The sequence below is a fragment of the Lissotriton helveticus genome, chromosome 3_1 (genome assembly GCF_964261635.1).
Source record: "Lissotriton helveticus chromosome 3_1, aLisHel1.1, whole genome shotgun sequence".
Classification (NCBI taxonomy): domain Eukaryota; kingdom Metazoa; phylum Chordata; class Amphibia; order Caudata; family Salamandridae; genus Lissotriton; species Lissotriton helveticus.
Genome location: NC_136061.1, coordinates 1,656,339,186 through 1,656,355,672, shown reverse-complemented (window position 1 = coordinate 1,656,355,672; position 16,487 = coordinate 1,656,339,186). Strand labels below are relative to the sequence as shown.

At 41.2% G+C, this 16,487-nt stretch overlaps 1 protein-coding gene across 1 annotated transcript in view; it reads right to left on the bottom strand.

Annotated features, from left to right (window-relative positions):
- Positions 1-16,487, bottom strand: part of ZNF148 (zinc finger protein 148) — a 171,343-nt gene that overhangs the window by 134,729 nt on the left and 20,127 nt on the right. The window contains exon 2 of the mRNA XM_078682438.1: positions 11,470-11,821. Within this exon, the coding sequence (XP_078538564.1) occupies positions 11,470-11,805 (336 nt within the window). The 5' untranslated portion in view covers positions 11,806-11,821. The remainder of the gene's footprint in view (positions 1-11,469; positions 11,822-16,487) is intronic.

Sequence of the window (16,487 nt, the reverse complement as noted above, 5' to 3'; positions counted from 1 at the left end):
TATGTGGCACACTTGATTCTCTGTGTGTTAATGGGCTCCTGGTGACTTCTAGGAGTTCACTGATACGGTGCAGAACCGTGAGTTTTTGAAAACAAAAACCTTTAAAATCTTTTTCACATACATATCCTCACGGTGTGGACGTGCCTTAGCGAGCATGGACCCCTGGGGGATTTCACTTCATGGTCCTGATGAAAGCTGAGCCGAATATGGCATGTAACAGCAGAAACATGTTGACCTGACCCTTTTTTTAGGACACAGTGATTCCCAAAAAAATCACTACAGAGTCCGCACTTGTTTTTAATGTGACCAGCTGGCCCATTAATAAAGTTTTTTTCTAGGTACTGCTGGGATCTTTTAAATTAGCACTCACATCACAGAGCACAAACTGTTTCATAACAAACCTGCTCCGCTGCAACTGCAGGCGTTGAAGCACACGGGGGGGACATTCGGTCTCCCTCGTGGGAACCCCATGATGAAGCATGTCACCACTAGGGTGAGTTAGGCTTCTTTTTACTAATAGAATTGTTCCTCTTACCAATAGAGTTGTCTTTCCTTTCCCGTGTTTTTCATATTTTATACAGCACACTAACTGTTTAGTCACTCTTTAGTTGTAGAATTATATTTGATAGGGGTAGGAGAGTGACCTCTGAATCCCTTATTCTCTTGTTGTTTGAATATATAAAACGTTATAAATAAAATAAATAAACGTCTGCACTAAATTGCTTTCTGTGATAGCTACATTTTTTCATTCATTTCTGCATTCTCCAAACAACACCAAGCCTTTCTGAAAACTAAACAGTCAGTGAAGTACTGGGTGGTGTTACTTGTGTGAATTCTTTTTCTTACACACAGTGCTTGCAAACATCAAACTTTGGCTAAAACCATGCACTTCTCACATTTCTTGGAGAGAAAACTCTGCAAACTGCGGGAATCCACAATATTCCTACCATTTACAGATGGAAGCGGGTTAAAATATACCTTTGCTGTGCATTGTTAACTATTGTAAGGTACAGTTTACACCCTAACTCCTCATTCGATACTCAGTACCGCCCTACTGTGACCTTGGGAAGATCTACTTTTTCCCTCTTCAACTGCAGGCTTCAAGCATATGCTCTAAAAATTTCTTTTTTTAATACCATAAGATGTCCTCTGGATAGGACCACAGATTCCGCTCAGCCTCGTCCAGGCCAAACAGGGCCTTTTAAAGGTATTTTCTGGTATCTGTAGGACACTCTTCCGCCCTATGGCCCAGATATACACTGCGGTTGAAATTGTTTTTGAGTTATAAAAAGGTGAGCATCTGGGCAATAGGTGTTATGCCTAACTTAGAGGCAAACCTCATCAATCCTTCTTTATTCCTGATCATGTTGGAGACACAAATCTCCCTTTGGCGCTGCCAGTCCAGTTTAGAGGAAAACTGGATCCCCAACTAGCTGAAAGTGTTGGTTTTTTTGTAGTTTACTCCCTTTAATAAAAAAAGGTATGTTGTTTCCCTCCTGCACGACCACAACTCATTGTGAATGTTTTGGCAATGTTCATTGTCATACTCCTCTCTCCCATAAACCCTGTAAAAAAATGTTTTTTAAGTTGAAGGCTTTTTGGAGTACATGGTAAAAAAAGTTGTATCGTTGGCATACAGAAGTATTGGCACCTGCCGCTTACCAATTCTAGGGTATCTGCACCCACCGCTTGAAGCGTTTCTTCCACATCATTAATGTATAATGAAAAAAGGAGGGGCCCTATTACACACCCCTATCGAACCACTCTCCTTATACAGAAATCTTCTGTTAGTTCGCCTTGCGTTCCAAATCTAACTTTTGTCTCTAGATGTTTGTACAAGTGGGCTAAGAATGAAATAATGTCCTTGGGGGCATTCTTTTTATCCAAACATTCCCAGAGCTTCCTGTGATCAACTAAATCGAAGGCACAACTAAGATCAATTAAACAAAAACAGGGTGATCCGTCCATGGCTTGGGTATACTTCCGCATTAATATAGTCAAGTTGAGCAACTGCTCAAGAGACCCCAGGCCTTTCCTAAACCCATACTAGGCACTAGAGAGAATCTCTTTCTCTTCAGCCTGTACTTCCAATTTCTCTAGTAAGGCTCTTTCCAACAGTTTGCCGGAAGAGTCCAGCATGGAGATGGGCCAATAACATTTTGGATCGTTTCTGGAACCATTCTTAAAAATTGGCATGATTAGGGAGGTTGGCCAGATAGGAGGTACATACCCGGCTCCTGCTGCATTGAGAATCTTGGTTAGAAAAGGGGCCTGTAAACTGGAATTAGATCTATACACATCCATTGGGACCCCATCTGATCCTACCGGCTACCCAATAAAGGGGTCACCCACATCTGCGCCAGACTTAGAAAATATTGAACCAAAATGCTCTGCCCATTGGGCAGGAATAAACGCAGATTCTAGGTCAGGGTCTGTTCCCTTGGTAAACATGGGGGCATTAAAGGTTCTCCAAAACAGAACCCAGTCTTCAGTTTAGGTAGGTTTTTTCTTCCTGGATTTATAACATTATTATATAATGTATTCAAGGTGCGCAGACTGCCTCGATGTCCCTTGGATATTGGTTTACAATATAGATCATCCTGTTCCTAGCCTTTCTGCAGTCCCCATCAAACCACCTATTCTTTTATTTCCCACAAGATTTAACCGTCATTGTCAGTGATTGGTTAATGAGGTTGGATATTATTATGTGGGCATCCCGCGTCTCCCTGTGGTTATTTTCAGAAGCCAGCCCAATTAGCAATTGGTCCAGGTTGTTTGCCAACTGATTTTTTATAAAATCAGCTGCGTTAACACCTGCCCATTTAATCCTAGCACTGTTCCTACCTACAGGGGCAATGTTAACGATTTTCCCTGAATCCGGTATCTTTGTAAGGTTGGAGGTTGAGATTCAAGTTTAGAATCACTTAGAAGGCAATATTCCCAGAGCAGTTTGGCCCTTGTTTTCTAGTTTGTTACAGATGACACTGTACTCAAAGCAGTATGTCAGTGTATATTCGAAAAGCTCCAATTAGGGTCAAAATTATGAGATTACGAGCCAATGTGAATACTGAATAGATATATCACTATGCATGCAGTAAGTGAATAACTTGTGCTTTGTAATAACGTTTTAAAAAAATATTCTTAAATAACCGAGTAAAGAGAAATATCTAATTAAATGAACTCTGGAAAAACACCTTCAAATCAGTTCAAAGAGTAAAACAACAAGGCTAATGCATCAAGCAGGCAATACGAAGTAAAATTAGTAACATGGACCTGGAGTCCTCCTTAACCGTATGGCTAGTTCCATAATTAAAGAAAACAACCACTGCTAAAGGAATATCAAACTAAAAAACAATCATACATAAAATTGTGCATTGTAATATGGCTCCAATTATTATACATTCTTTAGGGTCGAGCAGCAAATGCATGCGCTAGACGTGCGTCTCGCTAGTTTTCTGATGTGCACAGACCAGACATGTTGAACGTGGGTTAAGGAGGGCTTGACCCATGTCACATTTTAATAATAATGACAATATAAAAGAGCTCCGTTTAAATGCAATTCAATGCATGTATATTTCTTGTAAAATGTATCGGAAAAATCTGGCAAAGACTTAGCCCGTTTGGACCCACATGCTTCAGTATTCAACTAAGTGTCCCAATTCAGTGTGGTTAATCCAACAAACAATGACCTGAAGCAGGGGTGTTTGCTTGCACAGTTATTTTCTCTTTCTATATTTGACCTACCTAGTTTCTACCGTAAAGGGTAAGATTACATTCCCATCCCCAATATCTGGGGTTTCGCAGGTGGCCTGCCTGTTTTATGCAGTTGACATCGTAATCCTTGATCTAACCCCATAAGGCTTAAACAGTCCTCTTGCTAAGTTATAGCAGTACGTGGATCACACTTTTTTAAACTTAATTCTTTTAACTATTCTTGGCACCCTAGAATGAATAAAAATAGAAATAGCTACATTTTATACATTCCTGAAGAAGATTATGTGTAGTACATTAAATGATTCAGAACACATATCTAATAGCATCAGTAAGGCACAATGACAGGTCAAGGGTCTGGGTGCATCTTATTATGTTGTGGGACGAAGGCACTTTCGGCAAAAACAACAGGTGATGGACAGAATGCAGAACATTGTCATACATTCACCCCAGTACAGAGATCTGGGCCTAAATCCATCGTTTGTTGTTTTTTTGCACTCCACACCACCCCAGGTCAGACATGGCCATATGCAAATCAGCCTTGACCCTGTGCCTCATGGGAACATTCCAGCCCGAACTGCCAAGCCAGGTCTTTCCCGGACCGGAATCAAGCATCCAAGGACCGGTTTCTGGCTATCAGCCGTCATCAGCCTGGATAGCTTGACTCCAGTGGTGTGGAGAGCATGGGACTCACGTCTGAGCATACCCATCCCACTCGGGGCGACAAAGGCAAAAACAACAGGTGATGGACAGAATGCAGAACATTGTCATACATTCACCCCAGTACAGAGATCTGGGCCTAAATCCATCGTTTTTTTGCACTTTTGGGCCTAAATCCATCGTTTTTTTTAACTGGGGGTGGCTGAGTGAGCTAAAGAATGGTGATGTATTAAACCCAGATCAGTTGACTGGGGTTGAGTCTTTGATTTGCTCAAACGCTCCGTCCATCATCCCCTTTTGTATCACTTTGTTGGCCCTAAGTGTGGCAGGGAATGCTCAGATGTGAGTCCCTTGCTCACTTGGCCACTGGATTCAAGATAGCCTGGCTGATGAGGATTATGAATCCAAAACCGGTCCCAGGATGCTGGTTTCAGGTCCAGGGAAGACATGGCTTGGCAGTTCGGGCTGGACTGTTCCCATGAGGCACAGGGTCAGACTGATTTGCATATGGCCATGTCTGAACTGGGGTGGCTGAGTGATCTAAAGATGGTGATGGATTAAACCCAGATCAGTTGACTGGGGGTGAGTGTTTGATTTGGTCAAACGCTCTGTCCATCATCCCCTTTTGTATCACAAAGGCACTTTCTTCATCTTCTGTCTGTGTATCAGGCCAAAATCACAACCACTCGATGTGGCAAAATGTTTTGTTTTTTTACGTCAAGACCTTATTTTTAAAAGACGGCATAGAATTGGTGCTCTCGTTCTAGATGAACTTAGATTGTTCAAAACATCTCTAACTTCATAATCAATTTTATTAAATCTAAAGTGCTCTTGCTGCACCCTCTTCCGGTACAGACAAGGATTCTGCAATTTCGTATTCCCATTTCTTGGTGAGAAGATAAAATAAAATATCTAAGAATTTACATATGATGCACCATCACCGAAGTAATAATGCTAAACTCCTCTTTGCTGATGAACTAAATAAAATGAGATTTTCAGAAATAGTACACAGAGCAATTTCTTTTGCTGTTAAGAATTATTATGATGAAACTGAGAACCTTACCTCAGATTTTCTACTTGTTTTAAACTAATCCACTACAAACACCTCCAACCATACTCAAACAATTTCAGACTTTAATAAACGCCTACATTTGTCCAAATAAATCTCTGTATAGAGATAGTCCAAACCTATTTAACCAGTCACTCGAGTATGACTGCCAGTCCCTCATATTATATCATACTTCCAAGAAACAATTGCGATTTCTTGTGGAATGGGAGAAGTAAGAAACGAAAAACAGTGGTGCTTTGTAGGCCACCTAATAGCAGACACCATTATGGCAGGTCCTATTGTGGTTTTAATCGCAAAGAAGTTGGAATATATACTCCCCTTCTGTCGCTAGATTAACATTATCAATATGGGATTCGGTTGTCTGCAGGCCAGGCTTTACCTTATTTGCTTCATCTTCTAAACCCATAATATACAATTGAGACTTTACACCAGGCTCATTCGCAATCCAAAATCTGGCAAGAGCCGAAGTGCATAATGGTAGGCTCTCTTTTTAAAAATCAGCAAATAATACCCGTTAAAGAACTGGAACGACAAATTTATTCCCAGAATCTGGACAATTAGTATATACTGAGCTCATAAATTGGATGTTGCACCCATCAATAAAAGGCGGCTAAAAGATAGCTCACACAATAAGGCTCTGATCTCCATCCTTTAATGATTCCTTATAGATTTCTATCAAGATGATAAATACCAGGCTAGGAACATCAGGTGAAAAGAGATAGGCAATGGGATGATGCAAAAAGAATGGGAGGAAATCTCCGACCTAGCATGCAAGTTCACCTCAGATGTTCGGGAAAGAGAGACACAAAATAAAATTCGGATCTGCTGATATAGAACTCCAAACAGTTGCTGGAGAGGAGGACATGGGTCGATGGCCACCCTGATGCATCTTCTATAGCACTGCCACAAGCTGGGCAGATATTGGGACGAAGTCCTTATAGAGACTGAAGAGGCATTTACAATTAAGATCCAGAGGGACCCCACAATCATATTACTAGGTCACCCATGCTTCCCAAAGATCCCCAAAATCACTTAGAGGACAATAATTAAACATGTTCTTAATCCCGGAGATCCAGCACATGCTCATATTATGGGGGAAGGACAACCGATCTAAGTTCTCTGCTTGGATAACACCTCATATGGGGGACAGTGCCTATGGAAAAGATAGCCTTACCACAACATGACTTAAACTCTTAAGAGGTAAACAAAGATCACTTCATTCAAATTCTGGCACATGACTTTCGGAAGTACACATGAGGTGTCCAAACTCCTTCCCACACAGAGACCTTATGCATTCTTTACACTCTGGCTGCTACTTATACTACTTAACTTAAGACCCAGAAATAGGGGTAAGACAAAGCATCATTGAAATTGATGCCTATGAAAGAATGACAGTTGGAGGGGGATGGTGGGATATTGGAAGCTGGTTGTTTAAAATGTTATTGGTCTAGAGATTGCCAATTCTTTAAGTTGGTCCTCGCCTACTGGATAGTTGTAGGTGACAGTATGTTGGCTCTCTGTTTTAGGTGGACCAAAAGCAGGGCGACGCATTTTCTTAAACAAAGTGAACAGACTTCTTAACTTTATATTTTGTCTTAGCATTTTCAACTTGACCATAACCATTCCAAGACTTGGGCCCTGCATATGCCACTTTCTTTGTCAAGTGAGATATGGTGTGAAGTGGACAGCCCTCCACTAAGAGCCACACGGGCCACTTTCCCCTTTAGGGTGTGTCCTTATCGTGGAGTTTTCTGGCTGTGCTTCTCCTTTGCCAAAAGGGGTCTCCAAATGGACAGCTCAACACCCTAAAGATACCACTCTCCCCACACATGCAGCATAGACAGTATATATTTTAGTTAAATGCAGAGACATAGATATGGGAGGCTTGCACACTATCCTTGAGATAGAGAGGCTAGGTAAAGACCCAAGAGGTACACTGCATTCATCACACCAACACTCTTTCTATCTTTTCCCAGAATTGACCTGGAAAGTGTCAAGATATTTTTCACATAACAAGTAAACAGCTCATCGCCCTCCTGTACACATATGCTTTCTGCTGTTACTGTACATCAAATGTAAAGAGTGTGATGATGTGTACGCATGCATGCATCTTCATAAGTGTGAGTATGCATCATGCACTAGGCACATGCTTGTGGGCATATAGCAGAATGCCACCACCATTTTGTTTACATTTTTTATTTGGCTTTTAATGATGAGGGATTCCAATCGTGGAGCGCTTAAAAAAAGTAAATAAATACATGTGCACGAAAGTGTGCTTTGAAAAGGTGTGACAAATTCTAACTGCCAGCCATTCAAACACGTTCTAAAAAAAATGGAACAGGAGTAGCGGGGGAGCATCAGAGGAGCACGTAGGGGAAAAACTCAACAAAACTGGAGAGAAACAAAGGAGCTTGAGGTGGGGGGATTAAAAGATAATGAAAGCAAACAATAAAAGCAAGGGAGGACTGGAGGGAAGCAATGGAAAAGCTAGGTGGGGTGGGGAGCAACTGACCATTGGGGAGGGTGGGAATTTGAAGGAGGAATAAGCACACAAGGAAGAGAGCAAGAAAACACATGCACTCTCAAGAAATGGAAAAAGAAATAGTTTCCTGAATGTAAACAGTGAAAAGGATGGTAAAAAACCTATGTTCTAGAGGAGGCACAAGAGGAAGGAAACTGATTGACTAAGAAGCAAGCCTGAATAAATGTATATGATATTTCAACAGCATAAACCTAGCCAAAAGGCATTGGAGAGCCTTTTAAAAATGGAATCACATTAAAACTACATGAAAGCGAACCAATGGTAAACAATGTGCTATCCCAAAGTCAACAGTAAGAATTGGTATGGCAGACAACAAAATTACAAGAACATGTAGGCAAGACCTAAAAACGATTCCATGGCTATAAAAATGCACAGGGATATTAAGAATGAAAGGAATCCATATATTCGGTAGGTCCTAGCCCAAATTATATTTACCAAGAATTAACATTTTTACTTGCATGGCAGTGCAGGTCACTATTTAATAAGCATGGTCTTTTATGCTACCCAGTGTACCTCATTTTTTTTAACCCATGGCAGTTATGTTTTACAACTTAGATTAGATTAACATTTCTAAAGCGCATGGTTACCCGAGGGCATCGCAGCGCTGCTAGCGACGAATCACAGACTCCGAGCAGTATTTAGGGGAACAGAAAAGTTTTAATTTGTCTTTGAACGATCAGATGATTCGGCTCAGTACAAATCAGGAGGGGACGGTGATTCCAAAGTTTGGCAACAATATATGAGAAGAGACGCCCTCCACTACGCCATCTTCTGATTTTCGGTACTGCTACCAGGTATTTGTTATCTGACCTCAGGGCCCTATTAGAACGGTAGGGCTGAATGATATAACGAATAATGGGCGATCCCTTGCCTGAAAGTGCTTTATGTGCTTTGCACAATGCCTTAAACTGGATGCTCTCCTGGATAGGAAGCCAATGTAAAGTGGTGAGAGCGCCGAATTGCTCTTGGGGATATTTAGGAGCAGACGTGCTGCACAATTTTGCACACTCTGTAATTTTTTAATAGAGGAACGTGGAGCTCCTAGGTAAAGGGCCTTGGCATAATCGAGCCGAGACAGGATCAAAGCTTGAACCAAGTCTTTTAGCTGGAAAACTTCTCTTCTATTTGGGGTTACCCTGAGTTCGCTTTATTGGGCATTTGGAAGAACATCTTTCCTTTAAGAAACAATGGTTTAAAGAACCATTGCTCTTTGAGTTACAAGCTATTTTTTTTAACAAGTCAGCATGTTATACAGCAGATGATTCATTATCCGGCGAGCTCTCCAAACCCGTATATACACAGAAAACGCTACCAAACGTTACTATTTTTACGGCAAACTTGCCTACACGATAGAGAGGCTGTTTTCTATGTTTTAAGGCAGTGTTGATCGATTTCTTCTCCATTTACCCATTATAAATCCAAAGAACTTGAAGCAGTGAGGAGAAACTCAGCCTTTGATCTCCCTGGGCTTCTTCGCTGTTCAAGAAGAGGAGGCAAATACCTGAAAACTTTAGAACTAAATAGGTATATCAGGAGCGCATTAGTGTAGGTGCCTGGTTTTTAGCATTTCAATGGGCTAATTGGTGGTTTGCATTTTATGTATATGGATAGGCAAGTCATGCAGTCTCAACGGGTGTACAACTGTTGGCCTTTTGTACACTACTCAATAGCCGGTAGCTAGGGTGATAAACCAACAAAAACCTGCAGATCTACATTACAATTATCTGATAAACTGATCTCAAAAACACTGTAAATGATGCTTCAAAAATAAAATGAATCCAAAACGAAAACCTGTAACTTTTATTTCAGTATACAGTATGTCATCACACTGGATTTGCACATATCACATTATTAAACACCTTTCCTTTATAGCAAAACAATCTCAGGAATTACTAGGGGCAAAGCCAAAGGTTGACATCTTTGCCCTAATCAGTGAGGACACTTTTCAGCAAAGAAAATAGAGCAGCTTTGATCTTTTTAAAATTATAATTCCAACTAACTTGATGAAATTGAAGGTGCTGAAAAAATCCTTTGTGCCTTTCGCAGTACCAGCATCCCACATTTATGGTTTTGAAGTAACCTCGTAAGGGTGGAAAGAGCCCATGACAAGACGCACACTAAGATCATCGAGATTTTAAACTATTTCAATATTAGAGAACTATGTTTTACAACAGCGGTTCTTAACCTGTGGTCGGGGACCCCTTGAGGTCCACGATGCTTACTCAAGGGGTACATACCAGCTTAGAAATGTAAATAATATTAACAGATTAATAAAGTGAATGTAAATCTAGAAACAAAATTACAAATTTTAATGCGAAGTAAATATGTAGAAATTAGCAGCTGGGAGCTAAAAATTAAGTTGATGTTCTCAGATTGATTTGTGGGAGCAGTGCAAATGAAGCAAACAGGATGTAGTATGGATGATGGGTGGCCTCAGTTGGATTTAGAAAAGCCTCAACGTTCCCATTAATCTTGAAAATTTCGATTTTTTTTATATTTGTCAATTGAATTAAATATGTTATTTTTTGCATAATTGAGTATTTATTTGATGAATGCTTGTGTATTGTTTTGAGATTCAAATCATCCAAATTGCTACAGCAATGGTTCAATGGGGGCGCCCAGATTCCCATAATGATTCAGTGATCGTTCCCGCATTTCAATAATGATTAAGTTGAAGTCCACAGACGTGAAAAGGTTAAGAACCATTGTCACAGATGAATTCTTTTTTATTGCCACCATCATAAATCCACTGAGGTGCTCATTAGAATGTCGGTCGAAAAGCCTCCGATCGGACTAACTGGCTTCCGATGGGCTCAAGGACAGGCAGTCAGGAGGGCGCACATAATCCCCTAAGGAGGGAGTTTCCCCTGTCAGGATTATGATGCAACCACAAGGAGATGATGGACGGAGTGCTGAAACTTTTCAAACACTCACCCCCGGGATTATGATGTCGGTTTCCAACAGGCTTTTCATGTACGGCTTTCTGACATGAAAAGCCTGCAGGAAAGTGACTTTGGGAGTCCCTAGTAGGGCCCCCATGGCTCTGCAGCCTCTGGTTCGTTGCCACCACAGGTGTGGTAGGCAGCATGAGGTGCCTGCCATGCAGTGCGGGGATTTACAGGAATTTCTCCATGGGAGCTGGTGCTGTGGCCGGTTTCCAACCGCTGCACAAGCTTCCATTGGGAAATGGGAGTTTGCGACCGCGCCATGTGCCGTCGCATTATAATGGGGTTTTCGGGACCTGCGGTCGGTCGGTTCCCACACCGAAACGGTGTCGGGTGGACTCAAGTGTGCCGGTCATCGTAATTTGATATTACTAAAACGAAAATTTGCTCTGCTCTTCAAACGTTTATCGGCATTTGTTACCTATTGATAGCATGCTGACTCTAGATTCCCCATTCAAATGTCCAAATGCCTGTAACTTTTTTTTGTAATAAAACAAAGAGGTTAAATGCAATTGAAAACTATTCACAACTAAACCACTTACAGGAAGATTCAGTGGAAACGGCAAGGATTGAGGGTGCTGCTCTTGTGTTTCAATTTCTTCATCATCGTTTTTTACAGTCTCTTCTTGAACCATGAGTTCATCCTGCGATAGCATATCCTGGGGATGCCGAAGATCAGGGTCATGCAACAGCTGATTTGGAGCAAGGATGTCTTGTTGAGACAGTGGCCTGCTTCCGTGAATACCCTCTTGCCTCTCCTTGGGCACTGACGGATGGTCAGATACTCCTCCCATCACAATCAAAGCCCTCGAGGACTGCATTTCGTCTATGCCACCACATTTAAGAAATATGCTTTGTAGCTTGTCTTCTACGTTCATTCCTTTATGCAATAACCTAAAAAAGAAACAACAGCAACTCCGTTTAGTCAAAATATTTGATTTAATCAGATTTAATTTATTGTTACTTTCAAGCATAAGTAGCTAAAACGTGGTATGTAAATGCAGTTTCCTTACCAATCCAGCTCTGAAATATAACCATTGAGCAGTTCAGGAAAACATCAGTAAGCGTATAAGAAAGTTGCATGCAAAGTGTAATTTCCCTCCTTCAGCAACCATATAGAAATAGGAAATACTAGCTTAACAATAATGTTGAATGCCAGGGAGGCCTGCTGCTAGGAATGGAAAGGTCAATCGCAATGGTGCTTTACTGTAATCTTCACTACTTCCAACTATCAGCCTGACCTAGCCCTAGTCATCTTGCCTATCTCCAGCGACTGCCAATTAGTAAGAGGACAGCTTTATTCAGACTAAACAGGGTGCCCTCACAAGGGCATTTACTAAAGGGGAATTTATAAGTGGAGTCTCATGCTTGGAAATGATATATCATTCTTTGTAATTGCACATGCACTCAACCTCGCATCTACAAGGAGTAACTGGTCAACAACCTTTTTTTTTAACTAGTCTAACCAATTTGCCCAAATTTACTTTAAATCTAATTTTTCACTAGTTTATTTTCCAGGGATGTTATGGCTACATTTGTATTGCTCTCCCTGGAATACTTTAGTCTGTGCAATGCTAAACTTGCCTCGCCTCCACCTCGTCTGCACCTTTTAAATGGAGACAGCCCTGCAGTCTACTGCTCTTTCTGTGCTGCTGTGGGAGTCTTTCCTTTATTTCCACAGTTCATCTTTATCTGTTAACATCTGAATACATTTTGCATTGCACATATCTTTGTCACCCCAGTCATGCCTCTGTCATTGCTACACATTTTTTGTTAGCAAATTTCGTACAACTCATTATTGTAATCGTGCAGGTTTATTCATGTTCATTAGCCTGGTGTTCAAAACTTACAATAAACCAAGAATTGTGTTTGGGTGAAACATAACTAGGGGCACATCTGGGGATATTTTGTCTGCATCCTTGGCACATCTGATGACACTTCCTATTATTTTAACATGGTACTTTGCTGACAAATGCATCTCCAAGACCCCCCATGCTCAATGTTTTTATCACACTGCCTCCACAATGTACAAGAGGTTCAGGATCATGTGCCACTAACCTTATTACGGTTCATCCTTCCTTCTTTTCCCTATACCAAAGTACTGAAGATATCATTAATCCCTTTTGGCTTTCTTTGAAAACATACCCATACGTTGGACATCCATGGGAACAATACCAAGGAAGGTAGTAGCCCTTTCCGTTTTAGGGCATTTTATACTTGGTCACAGGGTACAACATGGGTTAATGGACCAGATCCCTGGATGTTTAGGAAATTACTTTGCTTGGGGAAGGGGCACTGATTTAGGATTTTGTATTGAAAAACAATGTCTTACCCCTTCCACATATTGTTTGTCTGAATTATTAGCAGAACGTTTTTCAAACCACCTTGTACAGCACGTGGTAAAACAAATTATTGTAACAGCGTGTTAGATTATCAAAACAGACTGCAGTAGTGTAGAAACAAATGGTGGGGATACAATATTTGCGCTAATATAATTTCATTCTTTCTGTCATAAATAATCATTTTTCACTATATTTTGTAAAACTATTAACAAATTGAAATTTGTACAAAAAGATATCCATTAAAAACTGTTTCCACATGCGCCACAACAATTCTTTTTGATACATTTTCATTAATTTGTGATTTCAGCAAAGAATCCTTAGGTTAAATTGAGAAAAAAAGTTTGTGTAGAGTTTGCCTTTTCTTTTCAACATGAAAGTGCTAACAATTGATGTCCATATACGTAAATCGCTATACTTTCTCAAATACAGCCTAAGCCAATGCATGTCTTGCGGCAAAGTACTGCTTCGAAACACAAGTAGAAAGGATTCTTGAATGTATTTAACTAAAGTCAGACTATAAAAAATGCTAAATTCAATACAGCACCTAGTTGAGGCCCATCTGTTTACTAGTTACAGTTTCTACATTTGTTTTGCGGTTGTGGGTAGTCTCGTTGGCCTGAGGCAGTTGGGCGTCCAAAGGGTCAGGGGTAGCAGATGCTGCTAGAGTGGGAATCTATCGTTGTTAAGGAAGTGGGAGTTGGGGGGAAACTCAATGTGAGATAATTTAATTGAAATATTTACATTTTCCTATACAGGGAGATTGAGCAAGAGGTCAGTGATCTAACTTTCATTTTGGGCTGGTGAAATCACGAAATCACATAGGCATCATGTACTAACATGAGTGTCAATGGCCTACATGATAAAATCCATTGAGGTGCAGTTTTGTAATGCAGCAACATATACAGAGGACAGCCCCGGATGTGGCACTCTTACAAGAGGCCCATCTATTGGCCTCCAAATCTGGATTCTAAGGCAGGGGGCTTCACAACAGCCTCTTGAAGAGTTTCCATTCATCTTAAAAAAACATTCCTATTTGCAATGAAAACACCCTACGAGAAAGACAAAAAAGGTATATACTGATTTAACCCCTTCCGTGCTCATGACTAGCTGAGCTCGTCATGAGTTGCGCCGCTCGCATGCTCATGACGAGCTCAGTTCGTCATGTAACGCGGCTTTTGAAAAAAAGCCGCACAGCGCGAAAATAGCGGCCGCATGCATGCGGTTAACCCCTTCCACACTCATGACGAGCTGGGCTCGTCATGCAGTAGCCTCCCAGCACGCTCATGACGAGCCCAGCTCGTCATGAATAATGGGTTTTTGCATATTCCAGCACAGGGCTGGAACTCATCGAGCATCGATGTGGTTAAAGGACCATGCATTGAAAACCATGAATGCGGATTAATTTAAAAGTCACCAACATTAATGAAAATGATGCTACAGTCCCAGTCCAAGCTACTGATCAAAACACCAATGGGAGTCACACTGATTAGTAGGGACTTGAAATCCTTTATCATTTATGAAGTAAATTGTTAGACACCATGAGCTCCAGGGAAATGCGGAAGATCACACACAGAAAATGAGCAGATACCTTTACTATTTGCTCTATGCAGAGAGGCTCAGGCAGAACACATCACAATTGCTCACAAAGTAAACAGGACCTCATATGATCAAGATGAATACAACATTTCCTCACAAGCAGACGAAGCCTGCTTACACTAGGTAATCCCCGATGCCCATACCTACATTAATACAACAGCTCCAGAAACTTGAAGCCATCTCCGATTGTAAGATAAATATAGATATCTCTTAAATTCTTTATCTGACATCCCCAGCTTCTGTAACCTAAGCCGCTAAAGGAGAAATACTTCTTCAGCAGGGTGAAAAGTCCGATGAAGTACTTGGGAATCAAATATATATATCTACTATATACATTTAATTTCCCACTCCTTACTGAGGCAATTAAGAAAAGACTTAAAACATGGGCTGGCTTATTCTTCTTTTGGATGGACTGAATAAACATGATTCTTCCTACGGGTTTGGATTTTTTGCAGGCTCTCCCAATCCCACTGAAGAATTTCCAAAACGCATCCATCAGATTCTGCTAAGGTTTATGTGTCATGTAGAAGGGTCTTGGGCGTCCAAGCTCTGGATGTTACAAGTAGAGTACTTTCCCCAAAAAGGGCTTCTTTTACAGTCAGCACACAAACTAAGTTTAACACTAAAATCATCTCGTATCCGGCAATAGTCAATTCCCCCAAACTGTGTGTAGTGCAGTGCTTGAAAGCATACAAGGAGATGACAGAGGAACTCTCTCCGCCAGGCGAGCAACAACTCCAGATTGCCCTGCGGAAGCCATATAAAGCAGTCTTTTCACCCACAAATGCCCAGTGGTTGCATTCTGTCATGCAGGAGACAGGTATATATATGGGAGTGTTCGGGCCCGTTCAGCAAGAGGGGCAATGGCCTCAAACTCTTTAGCTGGATACTTGTTTGGAGGACATCATGAATGCAGCGGACTGGTCCTCGGACTCCACTTTTAAAATGTTCTACTTCAAGCCGGTGGCGGCTGTAGCACACTTATTTTATTTATTTATTTATTTTTATTTGAAAAGTTTTATAGAGCGCAAACAAGACCCAAAAGGGTATCAGAGCACTGCACAAAGTGGCGTAAGTATGAGTACAACAACAAAATGGATCAAAAGAGATAACTTAACAAGCAAAAGGTCAAGGGGGAGGGACATGGTCAAAGGGGGGGCAGGGAGAGTCAGCCAATTCAGTGGGACCTGTAAGGTTTCAGCAGAGAAGAAACGAAACAAAAACACATTAAAAGAGTATCCAGAACAGAGACAGAAGTTGATAGCGATAATATCCGGGTTAATGCTGTTGAAGGTCATTCAGGTACAAAAGGGGGTGGTGATGGACGGAGCATCTGAATCAATCAAACACTCACACCCAGTCAAAAGATCTGGGTTTAATCCATCACCATTCTTTAGCCCACTCTGCCACCCCAGTTCAGACATGGCTATATGCAAATCAGTCTGACCCTGTGCCTCATGGGAACAGTCCAGCCCGAACTGCCAAGCCATGTCTTCCCTGGACCGGAAACAAGCTTCCGAGGACCGGTTTCTGGCATTCCAGCTGTATGAGTACAACAACAAAATGGATCAAAAGAGATAACTTAACAAGCAAAAGGTCAAGGGGGAGGGACATGGTCAAAG